The sequence below is a fragment of the Scyliorhinus canicula genome, chromosome 5 (assembly GCF_902713615.1).
Source record: "Scyliorhinus canicula chromosome 5, sScyCan1.1, whole genome shotgun sequence".
Classification (NCBI taxonomy): domain Eukaryota; kingdom Metazoa; phylum Chordata; class Chondrichthyes; order Carcharhiniformes; family Scyliorhinidae; genus Scyliorhinus; species Scyliorhinus canicula.
The window spans coordinates 60,148,078-60,167,909 of NC_052150.1; the positions used below are offsets into that span (position 1 = coordinate 60,148,078).

Consider the following 19,832-nt stretch of genomic DNA (forward strand, 5'->3'; position numbering starts at 1 on the left):
CACGCAGTATTCCAAATGGGGCCTAACCATGGTCGTATACAACTGTAACATGACCTGCCGACTCTTGTACTCAATGCCCCGTCCGATGAAGGCATGCATGCTGTATGCCTTCTTGACCATTCTATCGAACTGCGTTGCCACCTTCAGAGTACAATGGACCTGAACTCCCAGATCTCTCTGTACATCAATTTTCCCAGGACTCTTCCATTGACTGTATATTCTGCTCTTGAATTAGATCTTCCAAAATGTTCCACTTCGCATTTGCCTGGATTGAACTCAGTCTGCCATTTCTCTGCCCAAATTTCCAATCTATCTATATTTTGTTGTATTCTCTGACAGTCCTCCTCGCTATCTGCAACTCCACCAATCTTAGTGTCATCTGCAAACTTGCTAATCACACCACCTATACCTTCGTCCAGATCATTTATGTATATCACAAACAACAGTGGTCCGAGCACAGATCCCTGAGAACACCACTAATCACCTTTCTCCATTTTGAGACACTCCCTTCCACCACTACTTTCTGTCTCCTGTTGCCCAGCCAGTTCTTTATCCATCTAGCTAGTATGAAATGAAATGAAAATCGCTTATTGTCATGAGTAGGCTTCAATGAAGTTACTGTGAAAAGCCCCTAGTTGCCACATTCCGGCGCCTGTCCGGGGAGGCTGGTACGGGAATCGAACCGTGCTGCTGACCTGCTTGGTCTGCTTTAAAAGCCAGTGATTTAGCCCAGTGAGCTAAACCAGCCCCTGGGTACACCCTGAACCCAATACGACTTCACTTTTTCCATCAACCTGCCATGGGAAACTTTATCAAACGCCTTACTGAAGTCCATGTATATGACATCTACAGCCCTTCCCTCATCAATTAACTTTGTCACTTTCTCAAAGAATTCTATTAGGTTTGTAAGACATGACCTTCCCTGCACAAAACCATGCTGCCTATCACTGATAAGTCTATTTTCTTCCAAATGTGAATAGATCCTATCCCTCAGTATCTTCTCCAACAGTTTGCCTACCACTGACGTCAAGCTCACAGGTCTATAATTCCCTGGATTATCCCTGCTACCCTTCTTAAACAAAGGGACAACATTAGCAATTCTCCAGTCCTCCGGGACCTCACCCGTGCTCAAGGATGCTGAAAAGATATCTGTAAAGGCCCCAGCTATTTTGTCCCTTGCTTCCCTCAGTAACCTGGAATAGATCCCATCTGGATCTGGGAACTTGTCCACCTTAATGCCTTTTAGAATACCCAAAACTTCCCCCTTCCGTATGACAACTTGACCTAGAGTATTTAAACATCCATCCCTAACCTCAACATCTGTCATGCCCCTCTCCTTGGTGAATACCGATGCAAAGTACTCATTAAGAATCTCACCCATTTCCTCTGAGCCCACACATAAATTCCCTCTTTTATCTTTGAGTGGACCAATCCTTTCTCTAGTTACCCTCTTGCTCCTTACATACGAATAAAAGGCTTTGGGATTTTCCATAACCCTTTTAGCCAAAGATATTTCCTGACCCCTTTTAGCCCACTTTATTGTGCGTTTGAGATTTGTCCGACATAAGAGCATAAGAACTAGGAGCAGGAGTAGGCCATATGGCCCCTCAAGCCCGCTCCACCATTCAATGAGATCACGGCTGATCTTCTGCGGACTCAGCTCTACTTTCCGGCCTGAACACCATAACCCTTAATCCCTTTATTCTTCAAAAAACTATCTGTCTTTATCTTAAAAACATTTAATGAAGGAGCCTCAACTGCTTCACTGGGCAAGGAATTCCATAGATTCATAACCCTTTGGGTGAAGAAGTTCCTCCTAAACTCAGTCCTAAATCTACTTCCCCTTATTTTGAGGCTATGGCCCATATTTCTGCTTTCACCCGCCAGTAGAAACAACCTGCCCGCATCTATCCTATCTATTCCCTTCATAATTTTATATGTTTCTATAAGATCCCCCCTCATCCTTCTAAATTCCAACGAGTACAGTCCCAGTCTACTGAACCTCTCCTCGTAATCCAACCCCTTCAGCTCTGGGATTAACCTTGTGAATCTCCTCTGCACACCCTCCAGTGCTAGTACGTCCTTTCTCAGGTAAGGATACCAAAACTGAACACAATACTCCAGGTGTGGCCTCACCAGCACCTTATACAATTGCAGCATAACCTCCCTAGTCTTAAACTCCATCCCTCTAGCAATGAAGGACAAAATTCCATTTGCCTTCTTAATCACCTGTTGCACCTGTAAACCAACTTTTTGCGACTCATGCACGAGCACACCCAGGTCTCTCTGCACAGCAGCATGTTTTAATATTTTATCATTTAAATAATAATCCCTTTTGCTCTTATTCCTACCAAACTGGATAACCTCACATTTGTCAACATTGTATTCCATCTTCCAGACCCTAGCCCATTCACTTAACCTATCCAAATCCCTCTGCAGACTTCCGGTATCCTTTGTACTTTTTGCTTTACCACTCATCTTAGTGTTGTCTGCAAACTTGGACACATTGCCCTTGGTCCCCAACTCCAAATCATCTATGCTCCCGATATTCCTCCAAAGTCATCAGTTGTAAGTCACCTAGATCTTATGCATGCTTCCTTTTTCATCTTAGCAAGTCTCACAATTCCACCCGTCATCCATGGTTTCCTAATCTTGCCATTTGTATCCCTCATTTTCACAGGGACATGTCTGTCCTGCACTCTAATCAACCTTTCCTTAAAAGACTCCCACATTTCAAATGTGGATTTACCCTTAATCAGTTGCTCCCAATCCACATTCCCTAGCTCCTGCCGAATTTTGTTATACTCTGCCTTTCCCCAATTTAGCACTCTTCCTTCAGGACCACACTCGTCTTTGTTCCTGAGTATTCAAAAACTTACGGAATTGTGATCGCTATTCCCAAAGTAATCACCGACTGAAACTTCAACCACCTGGCCGGGATCATTTCCCAATACCAGGTCCAGTATGGCTCCTTCCCGAGTTGGACTGTTTACATATTGCTCTAAAAAACTCCCCTGGATGCTCCTTACAAATTCTGCTCCATCTACGCCTTCAATACTACATGAGTCCCATTCAATGTTGGGAAGTTAAAATCTCCCATCACAACCACCCTATTGCTTCTACATTTTTCTATAATCTGTCTACATATTTGTACCTCTACTTCACGCTCGCTTTTGGGAGGCCTGTAGTAAAGTCCCAACAATGTTACTGCACCCTTCCTATTTCTTAGCTCTACCCATATTGCCTCAGTGCTCGAATCCTCCATCGTGCCCTCCTTAATCACAGCTGTGATATCATCTCTGACCAGTAATGGAACTCCTCCACCCCTTTTACCTCCCTCTCTATCGCTCCTGAAGCATCTATGCCCTGGGATATTTAGTTGCCAGTCTTGCCCTTCCCTCAACCAAGTCTCAGTAATACCAATAACATCATATTCCCAGGTACTAATCCAAACCCTAAATTCATCTGCCTTACCTGCTATACTTCTCGCATTAAAACAAATGCACCTCAGACCACCTGTCCCTTTGCGTTCATTATCTCTTCCCTGTCTACTCTTCCCCTTAGCCACATTGAGTTTATTATCTAGTACCTTACTGGCTTTAGTTGCTGTCTCTTTCCTGACCTCTAACTTCCTAATCTGGTTCCCGTCCCCCTGCCACATTAGTTTAAAACCTCCTCAACAGTGGTAGCTTGACCTACCAACTTTGTTTGAATCAGTAATACCCACATGCCCTGTGGCCATTTTATTTGTTTCGCTACCTTCTTAAATGAAATGAAAAAGACTTCTATATCCTTCTCATCAAACTGTAGCAATGCTTGGACATATTTAAATAGATCCCCACCAAGCCTTTGACTATGCCGTTCATGCTCACAATCCTCATCACTATCCTCATACTGTATATTTCTCCTTACATCCGTCAATTTTAACTGACTGTCATGTTTCATGGCCATTTTCTGAAGTTCAAAATCTCTCTCTTTTTCCCTTCTCCTTTTCTTTTTCCTCTCTATCTCTTTCTCTCTCTTTTACTTTTTCCTCTCTATCCTTTTCTCTCTCTTTATCTTTTTCCCTGATCTGCATCTCCCTTACTTTCTCTTTTTGTTCTGTTAGGGCTATTCTTTCCTTTTCCCTCATTTCATATTCATGCTGTTTTAATTCTTTTTCATGTTCAAGTTGCTTGATCTGTAAATTAATTCTTGCCATTTTTAATGATTCTGACTGTGTCTCAGGCAATTTTAAATGCTCAGCTACTGCCTCAATTACCTCTTCTTTTCATATATTGTGAGGTAATGTTAATGGCAATGTTTTTTCCAAATCTAAAAGTCTTTTTTTAGTCTCTGTCCATAAGGTACTGCGTGTGACCTTTTCCACTCCCAAAAACTTCTGAGCCTCCGAAAGAGCCATTAGTCCACAACACACTCCCTACTTAAATTGGAATACCACACCTGAAAAGCAAACACAAATATGCTCACCCCACACTGTCTTTAAGTTCACTCAGCCAACCCAATCACGAACGATAGACTTTTATCCCGGACAAGCCCCCAATTTGTTATGGGCCGGGGTTTAGAGAGCCCCAAAGCGTATCATGGAGTTCACCTGATCCACAACTGTTTATATATTTTGGTTATGAGGAGCATAGGGGCCTACCTTCCAGGTGTTATTTAACAAGGCCTTAAGCACTTTTAAGCAATACAAAGTTTATTCTACAAATTCAGTTAACATTTTATAAACACACAGTAAACATTTTTTTATCAACCACAAACATAAATACCCCTCACAGCTACAGTACTCTATATTTAACCCTTAATAACTTCCCTTTCCTGTTTCACTCACGTAACAACGTCCATAAATCAGAAAACCCTTTTTTCATAAAACATGTCGGTTTGAATTCCTTTCAGAAAACAGGTATTACTTTGAAGTTATCAAGTGATCTGGAGAAACCTTTTTAACATGCAGAGAGAGAGACTTGTAGTCTGAATACAGCTTCCAACTGTCTAAATCAAAAGTAAAACTCAAAGCCACAAACAGCTTCCAGCTCAAAACAAAAGTAAAAACCAGAGCCACCACCCAGCTCCACTACACAATGACATCACTGCAGCCATTTGAGAAGATAAACATTTCTTAAAGGGACATTCCTATAGCACCCACTCCCACGGCCCTGTAATTTTCCCCATTGGTTGACGTTCACACACTTCTGTGTGACAGCCCCCGAGGTGATAACATGGACTGAAAGGGCACACTCCTTAATGGTCGCTAAATTTGCTCATGCTGCAAAGATAATAGGAAGGTAAATTGTGGCAAGGGAGTAAGGAGGCTATAAAGGGACATAGATAGGTAAAGTGAGTGGGCAAAAATCTAGCAAATGGAGTATAATTTTAGGGCAGCACAGTAGCATAGTGGTTAGCACAAATGCTTCACAGCTCCAGGGTCCCAGGTTCGAATCCCGGCTTGGGTCTGTGTGGAGTCTGCACGTTCTCCCCGTGTGTGCGTGGGTTTCCTCCGGGTGCTCCGGTTTCCTCCCACAGTCCAAAGAAGTGCAGGTTAGGTGAATTGGCCATGATAAATTGCCCTCAGGGTCCAAATTGCCCTTAGTGTTAGGTGGGGTTACTGGGTTATGGGGATAGGGTGGAGGTATGGGCTTGGGTAGGGTGCTCTTTCCAAGAGCCGGTGCAGACTCGATGGGCCGAATGGCCTCCTTCTGCACTGTAAATTCTATGAAACTATGAAATTGTCCATTTTGACAGGAAGTTTAAAAGCAAAATTTAGTATCTAAACAGTGAGGGATTTCAGGCCTCTGAGGTGCAGAGGGATCTGGGTGTTCCAGTGAATAACAAAAGGCTGCTATACCGGTACAGAAAATAATTAGGAAAGCTCATAGAATGTTATTGTTTATTATGAGGAAAATTGATTACAAAAGTAGGGAATTGATGCTTCAGTTGTATAGTGCATTAGTGAGACCACATCTGGAGTATTCTTTACAGTATTGGTCTCCTTATTGAAGAAAATATATAACTATGTTGGAAGCAGTTCAGTGAAGATGTACTTGACTAATTCCAGGAATCAGTGGGTTGTCCTATGAGAAAAGGTTGGAGAGTTAGTTTTGTATACACTAGTGTTTAGAGTTGACTTGATCGAAAGCTTTAAGATCCTGATGAAATTGACAGGGTGGATGTGGAGAGGATGTTTCTTCTTGTCATAGAATCTAGAACTAGGGGTCACTGTTTAAAATTAAGGGGTCAGCAGGCCTGAAGGGTTGAGTGGCCAATTCCTGCTCCTAATCCGTATGCTTGGATGTAGCAAACTTTACTGGAGCAGAGGCAGGAAGGTGGAAGGGTCCCACCCAACACCCTCCCACCCAGTTTAAAAACCCCACCGCCTCCAAATGTACCATGGGAGAGGGCATTGAATTCCGCTTCCTTTTCTCTGCAGTAGTTTGATATAAATGAGTGTCTTGTTGGTGCATTTCAAAAGGCATTTAAGAGTAATTTATGTGGTTGGAGAGTGGAGTCAAACATCGACCAGATAAGGTAAGATTGACAGATTTCCTCCCCTGAAAGGCATGAATGAGCCAGGTGGATTTTCAGTGACAATGCAATCATTTCATATTGATTAATGAGGCTTATATTACAGGTTCATTAATTAACTGAATATAATTAACTATTATAAATTCCCTCAGTTGCTATGGTGTGATTTGTGCTCATGTCTCTGGAGCATGATCCAAGCCTCTGGATTACTAGACAAGTAATATTACTCTGCTACCATCCCCCACGGATGGCTCTTTCAAAGACTGGCACAGATAAGATGGGCTGTCGGGTCTTCTATCATTCTACCAAATCTTTTAAAAATTCACCAAATCTCCAGTTTGAAGGAATGAAACTTCAGTTTTGCAGAAGTTATTTTCAGTGGCATATTGGTTGTTTGCTAGTTTCTAAAGAACTTACGCTTTAATGGACAAGCTTTAACCTTTTAGCTTAGTTTAGTAAATATGATATTATGCCAGTACTGTAACTACATGCCATGCCAAGTGTTCGTGAGGTGGGTATAATGAAGTTTCTGGAGGAGCAGGGCAACCTGGAAAGCAACTTCCAGATCTTCATGTTTAACTGCATCTGTAGGGTCCCTGGAAGTTGCTTTCCAATTGACATTTTAACAACAATGAGCACTGATCGCCTCATTGTTGCCTTTACTGAAAAATCCATTACATTGCATTTACATTGGGATCAGATATTGGGAATTTAGGCATTGTGGATAAAAATCTCGAGATCAAGTGAACAAAAGACAAAAGTTTACTTCATGATTGGACACGTGTTCAAGGCATCCCCATTGGGTGTGACCAACAATGTGATTATCAATTCTTCCATAACATTACAAAAATTCCTATCAATCCTTCTGGTAGACGACCGAGACACTGGAGTTATAATGCAGCAATACAAATTATCAATGATGTAAGATTGATTTCTGTGCACTCACCAAGGCTCCGTCGAAAGCACCTTCCAAACCCATGACCTCTACCACCTAGAAGGAAAATGGAGCAGATGCATGGGAACACCACCATCTGCAAGCTCTCCTCCAAACCGTAACACCATCGTGGCTTGGAACTACATTGCCCTTCCTTCACAATTGCTGGGTCAAAATTCTGGAACTCCCTCCCCAACAGCCCTGTTGGTGTACCTACAGAACATGGACTGCAGCAGTTCAAGAATGAGGCTCATCACCAATGGAGGATGGGCAATAAAAATTCTGGCCTAGACTGTGACACCCACATACCATCAAAAAAATAACTACACTGAGAAGCCAGATTGAGACCTGCTTCACGTGTTTACTGGCATTGATGTACTGCCATCCCTGTATTCATGTGAAGTACATTCAGGTAAGTATCAACTGTACTTCAACAAACAGAAGCAGCATTCAACCATGACTTCATGACAACCAGTAAACTGTAATGAAATGAAAATGAAATGAAAATCGCTTATTGTCACGAGTAGGCTTCAATGAAGTTACTGTGAAAAGCCCCTAGTCGCCACATTCCGGCGCATGTCCGGGGAGGCTGGTACGGGAATTGAACCGTGCTGCTGGCCTGCTTGGTAAGCCTGCGATTTAGCCTTGTGAGCTAAACCAGCCCCTGTGAGCTAAACCAGCCCCTGAGAGAACATTTATGATCAGACTGCCCAGTGAAATAACTGGAATTCAAAGCTGACCTTTCATGACATCCCACATGACTTCAAAGCCAGTTAATTATTGTTGAAATGTAGTTATTATTGCCATGTAAGAAAATACAGCTGTAAATCTGTGCATGCAAATTTCCATTGACATAAAAATAGCTAAATGATCAGATAATCTATTTTGGGGAGTGTTTTCATAGATTCAAAGGCATTTACAGCACAGAAAGAGATCATTCAGCCCATCGTACCGAGCCGGTCAACAAAGATCTGACGACACTAATTCAATTTTCCGGGGCTTGGCCCATAACCTTGGAGGTTATGGCAATGAAAGTGAATATCAAAATACTTCTTAAATGTTACAAGTGTTTCTGATTCAATCACCCTTTCAGGCAGTGAGTTCCAGACTCCCACTAATGTTTTTCCTCAACTCTCCTCTTCGCCTTCTGCCTCTTACTTTGAATCTATGCCCCCTGGTTATTGACCCTTCTGCATGGAAAAGGTGCCTTCCTATCCACCCTATTTATGCCCCTCATAATCTTAAACACCTCTATCATGTCCGCTCTAAACCCTTACTTCTCCAAGGAAAACAGCCCCGGACATTCCAATCACACCTCATAGCTCAGAACTTCCAACGCAGCCAACATCCCGGTAAATCTCCTCTGCACCCTCTCCAGTGTAAACACATCCTTTCTATAACCTGATGACCAGAATTGCACACAGTACTCCAGTTGTGGTCTTAACAGCAGACGTGACTGCCTGCTCTTGTATTCTATACCTCAGCTAACATAGGCAAGTATCTCATATGCCTTCTTAACCACCTTATCTATCTATCCTGACACCTTCAGAAATCTGTAGATATGCACTCCAAGGTCCTTCTGATCTTTACTACTTTCCAGGGTCCTATCAGTCATAGTGTAATCCTTTGTCTTGTTAGCCCTCCCAAGTACATTATGTCCTACCTTTTTGATTGAATTAAATTTTCCACTGCCCTGCCCACCTGACCAGTCCATTGATATCCTCCTGCAGTCAATGGCTATCCTCACTACCTACCATCCTACCAAGTTTCATGTCTCCACAAACATTTTGATCACAGCTCCCACCTTCAAGTCCGAATCATTAATATTCACCACAAGTAAGAAGGGCCCCATCACGAGTCCTGCGGAACCCCACCAAGAACACGCTTCCAGTCAGAGAAACATCACTATACCATCACCCTCTGCTTTCTGCCTTAGATCCAATGTGTCACTTTGTTTTGGATCCAATGGGTCCTTACGTTCTTGACTAGTCTGCTATGAGGGGACCTTACCAAAACTTCCGGTTATCTCCTCAAAAAATTCAATTAAATTTGTCAAACATGACATTCTCTTGACAAATCCATGCTGACTATCCTCTGATTGATCCTTGTCTATCCAAGTGAAGATATATTCTGTCCCTCAGAAATCATTTTAGTTACTTTCCCACTTCCCTTTTTAATAATGGGACAACATTGGCAGTGCTTCAGCCCTATGACGCCTCAATTGTGACCAGAGGCGAATTGAAAGTTACTGTCAGTGCCCCTTATATCTCTTCCTTTTCATCTCTCAAAAGCCTGGAATATGTCATGGCCGGGATTCTCTGAGCTTCCGCACCGCAATCGCGCCAGGCGCGGGGGTGGAGAATGGGACGTCAGACCCACGATCGAGTCCAATGCCTTCCTGTGATTCTCCAGCGGAAGAATGTCGTGGTTCACTCATGGTTCCACCCCGACGGGCACTCAGAGTGGCGGCTGCGGACTCAGTCCGCGGCCACCCTGGTAGGGGAGGGGGGGATCCGTCACGGGGGGTGGGGCCTCCAGGATGGCCGGGCTCATGATTGGGGGCCACTGATCGGCGGGCGCGCGCGATCTGTGGGGGGGGGGGGGGGGGGCTCTATTGTCGGGGCTGGCCCGCATTTTGGGTCTGCCATGTTGTGTGGGGCCGCCACACACATGTGTGGACCCGCGTCCGGAAGTGATGGGCCCCGTATCAGCAACTGGAACTGCAAGGACTACCCCGGGGCTCTTTCTCCAGGAAAGTCCAGAGTGATTTTGCCTGTTTTCTCACAGACGTGGAGACATAGCCTCATTATCAGAGAATTCCGCCCATTTGGGCCTGCAGATTTGTCCTTTGAAGTCTGCTAAACCTGCTAACACGTATCCTGAAACTGCTCTAGATTCCTCAACCAGGGAAAACATCCTGTCTCCATCTAGTCTTTCCAACCCGGTTAGAATGTTATACATTTCAATCAGAGATCTCTCATCCACCTAAATCTTAGTGAATACAGGCCCAGTCAAACCAATCTCCCCTCAAAGGACAGTCCCGCCAACCCCAGTATCAATCCAGTGAACCTCCGTTGCACCCCCTCTATGGCAAATATATCCTTTCTTAGGTAGGGAGACCAAAACTGCACACAATACTCACGGTGTGGCCTCACCAAGGATCTATACATCTGCCGTAAGATATCTTTACTTCTGAGCTCATACATCCTGGCCTTTATTTCAAAGGGAATGGAATATAAATATAGGAAAGCCATACTAAAATTGTACAAGGTACTAATTAGACCTCATCTGGAACACTGTGAACCCTTTTAGTCCACTTATTTGAGGAAAGATTTATTGGCATTGGAGGCAGTCCAGAGAAGGTTAACTAGGTTGACCCCGGGTATGGAGAGCTTTTTGTATGAGGAGACGTTGGGTAAATTCTCGAGTAGAATAAGAAGTGACCTTACTGAGACATAAAGGATTCTCAGGGGGCTTGGCAGGGTAGATGCTGAGCCGATGTTTCATCTTGTGGGAGGGTCTAGGACCAGAGGTCATAATCTTAGAGTAAGGGATTGGCCATTTAAGACAGAGATGAGGAGGAATTTCTTCTCTCAGAGGGTAGTGAATCTGTGGAATTCTTTACCACAGAGAGGTGTAGAAGCTGGGTCATTAAGTATGTTCAAGGCTGAGATAGACAGATATTTAATCAGTAAAGGAAACAAGGATTTGGGGAAAGTGTAGGGGCAATTTATCGTGGCTAATCCACCATCCCTGCACATCCCTGGGTTGTGGGGGCGAAACCCACGGAAACAGGGGTGAACGTGCAACCTGGTAGAGGGGTCAATTACTAGGAGGCATAGGTTTAAGGTGTGAGGGGCAAGGTTTAGAGGAGATGTATGAGGCAAGTTTTTAACACAGAGGGTAGTGGGCGTCGGAGAATTGCTGGGGGGGCGGCGTGAATCCTGCCCCGCCGGCCGCCGAATTCTCCGGCGCCGGAGATTCAGCGGGGGCGGGAATCGCGCCACGCCGGTTGGCGTCCGCTCGCAGCGGCCCCCTCGGCGATTCTCCGACCCTCAACGAGCTGAAGTCCTGCCCATTCTACGCAGGTCCCACCAGCATAAATTAGACTAGGTCCCTTACCGGTGGGGCCCGCCGATCTGCGGGCGGGCCTGTGCCGTGGGGGCACTCTTTTCCTATGCGCCGGCCGTATGGTCCCCGAGGTGGCTGGCGCAAAGGTGAACCCCCCCCCCCGCACATGCGCGGCAATTACGTCAGCAGCTGCTGACACTCCCGCGCATGCGCGGACCCGCGGCAGCCAGCAGAGTCCCTTCGGCCCTGGCTGGCGCAGCGCCAAAGGCCGTCCACGCCAGCCGGCGTGGTGCAAATCACTCCGGCACTGGCCTAGCCCCTGAAGGTGAAGAGGATTCCACACCTTTGGGGCGGGCCAACGCCGGAGTGGTTCACGCCACTCCGTCCCGCCGGGGCCCCCTGCCCCGCCGGGTACGTGAGAATCCCATCCCCAGATTCCTTTGTACATTCACGCAACTCAATATATCCCCATTTAAATACTACTCTCCCATTCTGTTTATCACACTCAACTTCACATTTAGCTATGTTGTGCTGTGGACTTCCGGTTGCGGCTATGACCAGCTAAGTCGCACGTTTGGCGGCTCCTGCTACAAAGGTGTTTTCGGGCCGATTGGAGGGCCCCAACGGCGCTGTAAGGACAAATCCCGGTGGGGGAAGGCTCCCTGAGGAGAACCAGACCAACTTTATGGTCGGTACCCGGAGTGGGGTGGTAAAAAAAGCAACAGCAGCTCCCCAAAAAAAGCGGGGGAAAAAGACCAAAATGGCGGCCGGTGGCGCACCCGAGGAATGGAGGAAATGGGCGGAGGAGCAGCAGGCCGCTCTCCTGCGCTTCTTTACGGAGCTGAAAATGGAGCTCTTGGAGTCAATGAATGCGACGACCACCAGGCTGATGGGAGCCCAGGCGACCCAAGAGGCGTCGATTCGGGAGCTGCAGCAGGAGATGACGGTGAGGGAGGAGGAGGCCACGGTCCTCGTGGGAAAGGTAGAGGTGCACGAGGCACTCCACCTGAAATGGCAGAGCCGTTTTGAGGAGCTGGATACCCGAATGAGGCGGAAGAACCTGAGGATCTTGGGCCTGGCAGAAGGCCTGGAGGGGTCAGACCTCCCGGGATACGTAGCAGAAATGCTGAGCTCCCTGATGGGGGCAGGGGCCGTCCCTTCGCCCCTGGAGCTGGAAGAGGCCTACAGGGTCATGGCTAGGAAGCCAAGAGCAAATGAGCCCCCGAGGGCGGTGCTGGTGCGGTTCCAGCGACTCAGCGATCGTGAGAGAGTGCTGGAGTGGGCCAAGAGGGAAAGGAGCAGTAAGTGGGAGAATTCGACGGTGAGGGTCTACCAGGACTGGAGTGCGGAGGTGGCTAAGCGGCGGGCCCGGTACAACCGGACGAAGGCGGTGCTACATGCAAAACGGATCAGGTTCGGAATGCTGCAGCCAGCGCGCTTGTGGGTCACCTACAGGAACCAACACCACTATTTTGAGTCCCCAGAGGAGGCGTGGGCCTTTGTACAGGAAGAGAAACTGGACTCGAATTAGACCCAGGGGATACTTGGCGGCCGTAGCCGCTCGGGTACTTTCAGCTGAACAAGCGGTTTTTTTTTTTCTCGGCTGGGTCGGAACTGGGCAACTCTTATTGGAACGGTTTCCCTTTTTTTTTTCTTCTTTCCTTGTTTGGATCTTGAACTCTTGCTTTGGGTTTTTTTTCTTCTGATGTTTTTTCCCCCCTTTGCCAACTTCCCTTAGCTATTGTTATTGTGGTTATTCATGGTTATTTATGGTTATTTATACTGTTTGGTAGAGGGCGACTGTTAAGTACATTGTTATTTGTTATCTATCTGTTATTTATAATGTTAAGTTGGGGAGGCGGGACGGGGGGGAGAGCAGATCGGGGATATGGGCTCCTAGGGGGGGTTCTTTACAGGCATGGACGGGGACGGGGGTGGAACTGAAGATGGCGGGGTGGGGTGTGGCAGGGCGAAAGCGCGGGCTTTCCTCTGTTTTCCCGCGCGCGGGGCAGAGGAGGGGGGAGGGGAGGAGTGCGGGGCGTGGCTAGCAATGGCGACCTTTCCCGCGTTGGAGTGGGGCCAGGGAGGAGTGGCAAGGGGGGGGAGGCCCTCCCCCCGAGCCGGGGGGAGTCGGAGTGTGGCAGGAGCAGCCGGGTCAGCGTAAACCAGCTGACTTACGGGAGTACGATGGAGGGTACATCGCGGCTAGGAGGGGTCCTAGCATGGGGGGGGGGGGGGGGGGGGGGGTGGGGGGGGGGGGGGGGGGGGGGGGGGGGGGGGGGGGGGGGGGGTTAGGGAGGGACACCGGGTTGCTGCTGGAAAGACCAGAAATGGGAAGTGGAGGACTGGAGAGGTGGGGGGAGGGGCCATCGCCATGGGGAGCGGGTCAGAAGGGGAGGGTCGACCCGGGGCGAGCAGGGAACAGGACATGGCTAATCGGCAGGGGAAGGGGGCGGGTCGTCCCGCGGACCCGGCTGATCACTTGGAACGTGAGGGGGGCTGAATGGGCCGGTCAAGAGATCAAGGGTATTCTCACACCTGAAGGGACTGAAGGTTGATGTAGCAATGTTACAGGAGACCCATTTGAAGGTTAGTGGACCAGGTTCGCCTGAGAAGGGGGTGGGTGGGACAGGTGTTCCACTCTGGATTGGACGCAAAGAACCGGGGGGGTGGCGATTCCGGTGGGAAAGAGGGTGTCGTTCGTGGCGGAGGAGGTGGTGGCGGATAAGGAGGGTAGGTATGTGATGGTGAAGGGTAAGCTGCAGGGGGAGAAAGTGGTGATGGTCAACGTATATGCCCCGAACTGGGATGACGCGGGTTTTATGAGGCGCCTATTGGGCCTCATTCCGGGACTGGAGGCAGGGGGCTTGATCATGGGGGGTGACTTTAACACAGTGCTGGACCCCGGGCTAGACAGATCGAGCTCAAGGACCAATAGGAGGCCGGCAGCGGCAGAAGTGCTGAGGGGGTACATGGAGCAGATGGGAGGAGTAGACCCATGGAGGTTTGGTAGGCCGAGGGCGAGGGAGTATTCCTTTTTCTCCCACGTCCATAGAGTGTACTCCAGAATCGATTTCTTCGTGTTGAGCAGGGGGCTGATCCCGAGGGTACGGGAAGCTGAGTACTCGGCCATTGCGATCTCTGATCATGCACCACATTGGGTGGATGTGGAAATGGGGGAGGCGCGGGACCAGCGCCCGCTGTGGCGGCTGGATGTGGGGCTGTTAGCGGACGACGAGGTGTGTAAAAGGGTCCGGAAGTGCATTGAGAGCTATCTGGACTTGAATGACACGGGTGAGGTGCAGGTGGGGATGGTCTGGGAGGCCCTGAAGGCAGTGATCAGGGGAGAGCTGATCTCCATAAGGGCACACACAGAAAGAAAGGAGAGGCAGGAGAGGGAGAGGCTGGTGGGGGAGCTATTGGAAGTGGATAGGAGATATGCGGAGGCACCAGAGGAGGGGCTGCTGGGAGAACGGCGCAGCCTGCAGGTCAAGTTCGACCTGCTGACCACCAGGAAGGCAGAGACGCAGTGGAGAAGGGCACAGGGCGCGGTCTATGAGTATGGGGAAAAGGCGAGCAGAATGCTGGCACACCAGCTTCGCAAACGAGATGCGGCTAGGGAGATTGGGGGAGTGAAGGAGAGGGGCGGGAAGGTAGTGCAGAAGGGGCAAGAAGTGAATGGGGTCTTCAGGGATTTTTACAAGGAGTTGTATCGGTCTGAGCCGCCGACGAGGAGAGGGGGAATGGAGGACTTCCTAAACAAATTGAGGTTCCCAAGGGTCCAGGAGGGGCTGGTAGAAGGGCTGGGGGCGCCAATAGGGCTAGAGGAGCTAGTCAAGGGAATAGGTCAGATGCAAGCGGGGAAGGCGCCGGGGCCAGATGGGTTCCCGGTGGAATTCTACAAGAAAAATGTGGACTTGGTGGGACCGGTACTGGTACGAGCCTTTAATGAGGCGCGAGAGGGGGGGGTTCTGCCCCCGACAATGTCGCAGGCTCTGATCTCCCTGATATTGAAGCGGGATAAAGACCCCGTGCAGTGCGGGTCCTATAGGCCTATCTCGCTTCTGAACGTGGATGCCAAGTTGCTGGCAAAGATCCTGGCAGCTAGAATAGAGGATTGTGTGCCAGGGGTAATCCATGAGGACCAGACGGGGTTCGTGAAGGGGCGGCAGCTCAACACGAACGTGCGGAGATTGCTGAATGTAATTATGATGCCGGCAGTGGAGGGGGAGGCTGAGATAGTGGTAGCGCTGGACGCGGAGAAGGCATTCGATAGGGTGGAGTGGGAGTACCTGTGGGAGACGTTGGAACGGTTTGGGTTTGGGGAAGGGTTTATTAAGTGGGTGAAGTTGCTCTACTCGGCCCCGACGGCGAGTGTAGTGACAAACGGGAGGAGGTCGGAGTATTTCGGGCTCCACCGAGGGACCAGGCAGGGATGTCCCCTATCCCCCCTACTTTTCGCACTGGCGATTGAACCGTTGGCGATGGCACTGAGGGGTTCAGGGGGGTGGAGAGGACTGACTAGGGGAGGGGAGGAACATCGAGTATCACTGTATGCGGATGATCTACTGCTGTACGTGGCAGACCCAGAAGGGGGAATGCCGGAGATAATGGAACTATTAGCAGAGTTTGGGGACTTTTCGGGGTACAAACTAAATTTGGGCAAAAGCGAGGTTTTTGTGATACACCCGGGGGACCAGGGAGAGGGTATTGGGAGACTCCCCTTCAAGCGAGCAGGAAAGAGCTTTAGGTACTTAGGGGTGCAGGTGGCAAGGAACTGGGGGACCCTCCACAAGTTGAACTTTTCCAGGCTGGTGGAACAGATGGAGGAGGAATTTAAGAGGTGGGACATGGTACCGCTGTCGCTGGCGGGGAGGGTGCAGTCAATCAAAATGACGGTCCTCCCAAGGTTCCTGTTTTTATTTCAGTGCTTGCCCATCTTCCTCCCTAGGGCCTTCTTCAAAAAGGTGACGAGTAGCATCATGAGCTACGTGTGGGCGCATGGCACCCCAAGGGTGAGGAGGGTCTTTTTGGAGCGGAGTAGGGACAGTGGAGGGCTGGCACTACCCAATCTCTCGGGGTATTACTGGGCGGCAAATGTGTCAATGGTGCGCAAGTGGATGATGGAAGGGGAGGGGGCAGCTTGGAAACGAATGGAGAGGGCGTCCTGTGGCAACACAAGCCTGGGGGCCCTAGTAACGGCACCATGGCCGCTCCCCCCCACGAGGTACACCACGAGCCCGGTGGTGGCGGCCACCCTCAAGATATGGGGGCAATGGAGGCGGCACAGGGGGGAAATGGGAGGTCTGTTGGCGGCGCCAATAAGAGGGAACCATAGATTCATCCCGGGGAACATCGACGGGGGATTTCAGAGCTGGTACAGGGTGGGCATACGGCAGCTGAAGGACCTGTTTATAGAGGGGAGGTTTGCGAGCCTGGGAGGGCTGGAGGAGAAGTTTGAGCTCCCCCCGGGAAACATGTTCAGATATTTACAAGTGAAGGCATTTGCTAGGCGGCAGGTGGAGGGGTTCCCCCTGCTCCCCAGTAAGGGGGCGAGTGATAGGGTGCTCTCGGGGGTCTGGGTCGGAGGGGGGAAGATATCAGACATCTACAAGATAATGCAGGAGGCGGAAGAAGCATCAGGGGAGGAGCTGAAAGCCAAGTGGGAAGGGGAGCTGGGAGAGCAGATAGAAGACGGGACGTGGGCGGATGCACTGGAGAAGGTCAATTCTTCCTCCTCGTGTGCGAGGCTGAGCCTCATTCAATTTAAGGTGCTGCATAGAGCTCACATGACGGGGACAAGGATGAGCCGGTTCTTTGGGGGTGAGGACAGGTGTGTCAGATGTCTGGGAAGCCCAGCGAACCATGTGCATATGTTCTGGGCATGTCCGGTGCTGGAAGGGTTCTGGAAGGGGGTGGCAAGGACGGTGTCGAAGGTGGTGGGGTCCAGGGTCAAACCAGGATGGGGGCTTGCGATCTTTGGGGTCGGGGTAGAACCGGGGGTACAGGAGGCTAGGGAGGCCGGAATACTGGCCTTTGCGTCCCTAGTGGCTCGACGAAGGATATTAATTCAATGGAAGGACGCGAGGCCTCCAAGCGTTGAAACTTGGATTAACGATATGGCTAGCTATATTCAGCTGGAAAGGATCAAATTTGCCCTGAGAGGGTCGGTACAGGGATTCTCCAGGCGGTGGCAACCTTTCCTTGACTTTTTAGATCAGAGATAGACGTTCGGGGTCGTGGCAGCAGCAACCCGGGGGGGGGGGGGGGGGGGGAGGGGAGGGGGAGGGGAGGGGGAGAGGGGGAGGGGGGGAGGGGAGGGGGAGGGGGGGGAGGGGAGGGGGAGGGGGGGGAGGGGAGGGGGATGGGAGGGGGAGGGGGGGAGGGGGGGAGGGGAGGGGGAGGGGGGGAGGGGAGGGGGAGGGGGGGGGAGGGGAGGGGGAGGGGGGGGCAGCAATGGTCGTGGGGGGACATGCACGACTGTAACGCGGGCAAGTCTGCTCGCTGCTCATGTCTGAAACTGTAGGCTGCCTTGTTTGTTAAGTTGTTGCTTGGGGGGGGGGGAGGACTGGTGCGCACGAGAGGGCGGGCGAGGGAGGGATATTTGCCTAGAGGGATCGTGTTGTAAATGATTTAAAAATTAGTAGGGGTAAATGTTTGTATGGAAAAACTCTTTCAATAAAAATTATTTTAAAAAAAAAGCTATGTTGTGCTGTATTTTCCACGTGTTTACCCACTCACTCAACTTGTCTAAATCACCTTGAAGCCTCCTTGCATCCTCCTCACAAATCACAATTCAGGCCAGTTTTGTGTCGTCAGCAAACTTGGAATTGTTACATTTGGTTTCCTCATCGAGGTAATTTGCCTATCTGAAAAAAGCCTTTGGGTTTTCCTTAGTCTACACTCTTGGCTTTCCTAATTTTCTTTTTAACTTCCCCCCTACACTTGGTTTAAGGTCTCATCTTGAAGACATTGTGTGCTCCAGCCTGGGAGTGGAACTTGAGCCCACAACTTTCTGACTCAGGGGCAGAGCTACCAATAAAAACGGCTGACATTTGATGTGCTATGTAACATGCTGTATTTGAATATTAATGCCATATTTGAAGTAATTATAACTTTACTTTGATGCAGAAGTGGAATCACTAAAGAGTGCACATGAACTGATTTATCTTTTAATTCCATTTTGTGGAAAGTAGTTGGGCAATCTTGGAAATCGAGCCTCTATTGAAAAGCCACTCCCAGTAAGAGTGCCAAGCCACAAGTTTGAATCTTTGAAAGATGCTGCCTGTGGGCGAGGCTCTCAACTGGGAGCTGTGAAATTCTTTTTAAAACACTGAAGTAGGAATTGGGCCCGTCTTGTTTCCTATTCCTGTGTTATAAATTGATAGATTTATGGATTTATGTTTTGCAGAAAGAGTGTGTCCAAACTGTAACTCAGCATTGGAACTGATATCCTGTCGAGGTCACAGTGGCTATCCTGTCACAAACTTTTGGAGGCTTGATACCAAAGCTATATTTTTCCAGGTAGGTTATATTTAGACACAAAGGTGTTCAATTAAATAACAATGCTCAACATATTATTTAAGCTTTTTAATGACACTCTACCATATTCCTCAATCTGCCCTCTGTGCGACACTTTGCCCAGAGTTTGCATTGAGAATAATAATATTATTATGAAGTAAATTTGACAACAAATCTGTATGTGTATGGTTAAATGCAGAAAGTGTGGACTTCATTCCTTCCCAATGTATTCAAGATTTTCAATAATGTTTTTTTTTAACTTTCTCTTTCTCTGTTTTCTCTCTCTCAATCCTACCTTTCTTTCCCTCTATATTATTTTCTTTACATCGTTTTGTAATGAGTGGCTATAGAAATAGAAGGATAGCAGATGAATGTGTGGCTAGAGAGATGATGCTTTAGATTCCTGGAAAATTGAGACTGGCTCTGAGGGGAAGGGGAGTACACAGGTTTGGCAGGTTACACCTCAACATATCTAGGACCAATAGCATCACAAGGTTATTTGCCAATGCCATCGGGGAGAGTTTAAACTAACTTGGCAAAGAGCTGAGAACCAGAATGGAACACTAGAAAGGAGAAACCATGTTAACAAAGATTGGGAGAGTCAGATAGCACTACAGGATGAAAGAGTATGGTGTTAGGAGGGGATCCAAACTAAGAGTGAATGCAGTAAGGTCACAGTTAGGTTTCTAGTGAATGCATGTAAACAGATAATGCACAGTAAATAAGATTGGTGTTCTTCAGGTGCAGATAGTCACATGCGAGTATGAAATCCCAACTGCTGGGA

The 19,832-nt window shown here is 48.7% G+C and overlaps 1 protein-coding gene across 1 annotated transcript in view; it reads left to right on the plus strand.

Moving 5' to 3' along the window:
• gcm2 (glial cells missing transcription factor 2) overlaps positions 1-19,832 on the plus strand; it is an 80,319-nt gene that overhangs the window by 49,184 nt on the left and 11,303 nt on the right. The window contains exon 3 of the mRNA XM_038796398.1: positions 18,939-19,051. Within this exon, the coding sequence (XP_038652326.1) occupies positions 18,939-19,051 (113 nt within the window). The remainder of the gene's footprint in view (positions 1-18,938; positions 19,052-19,832) is intronic.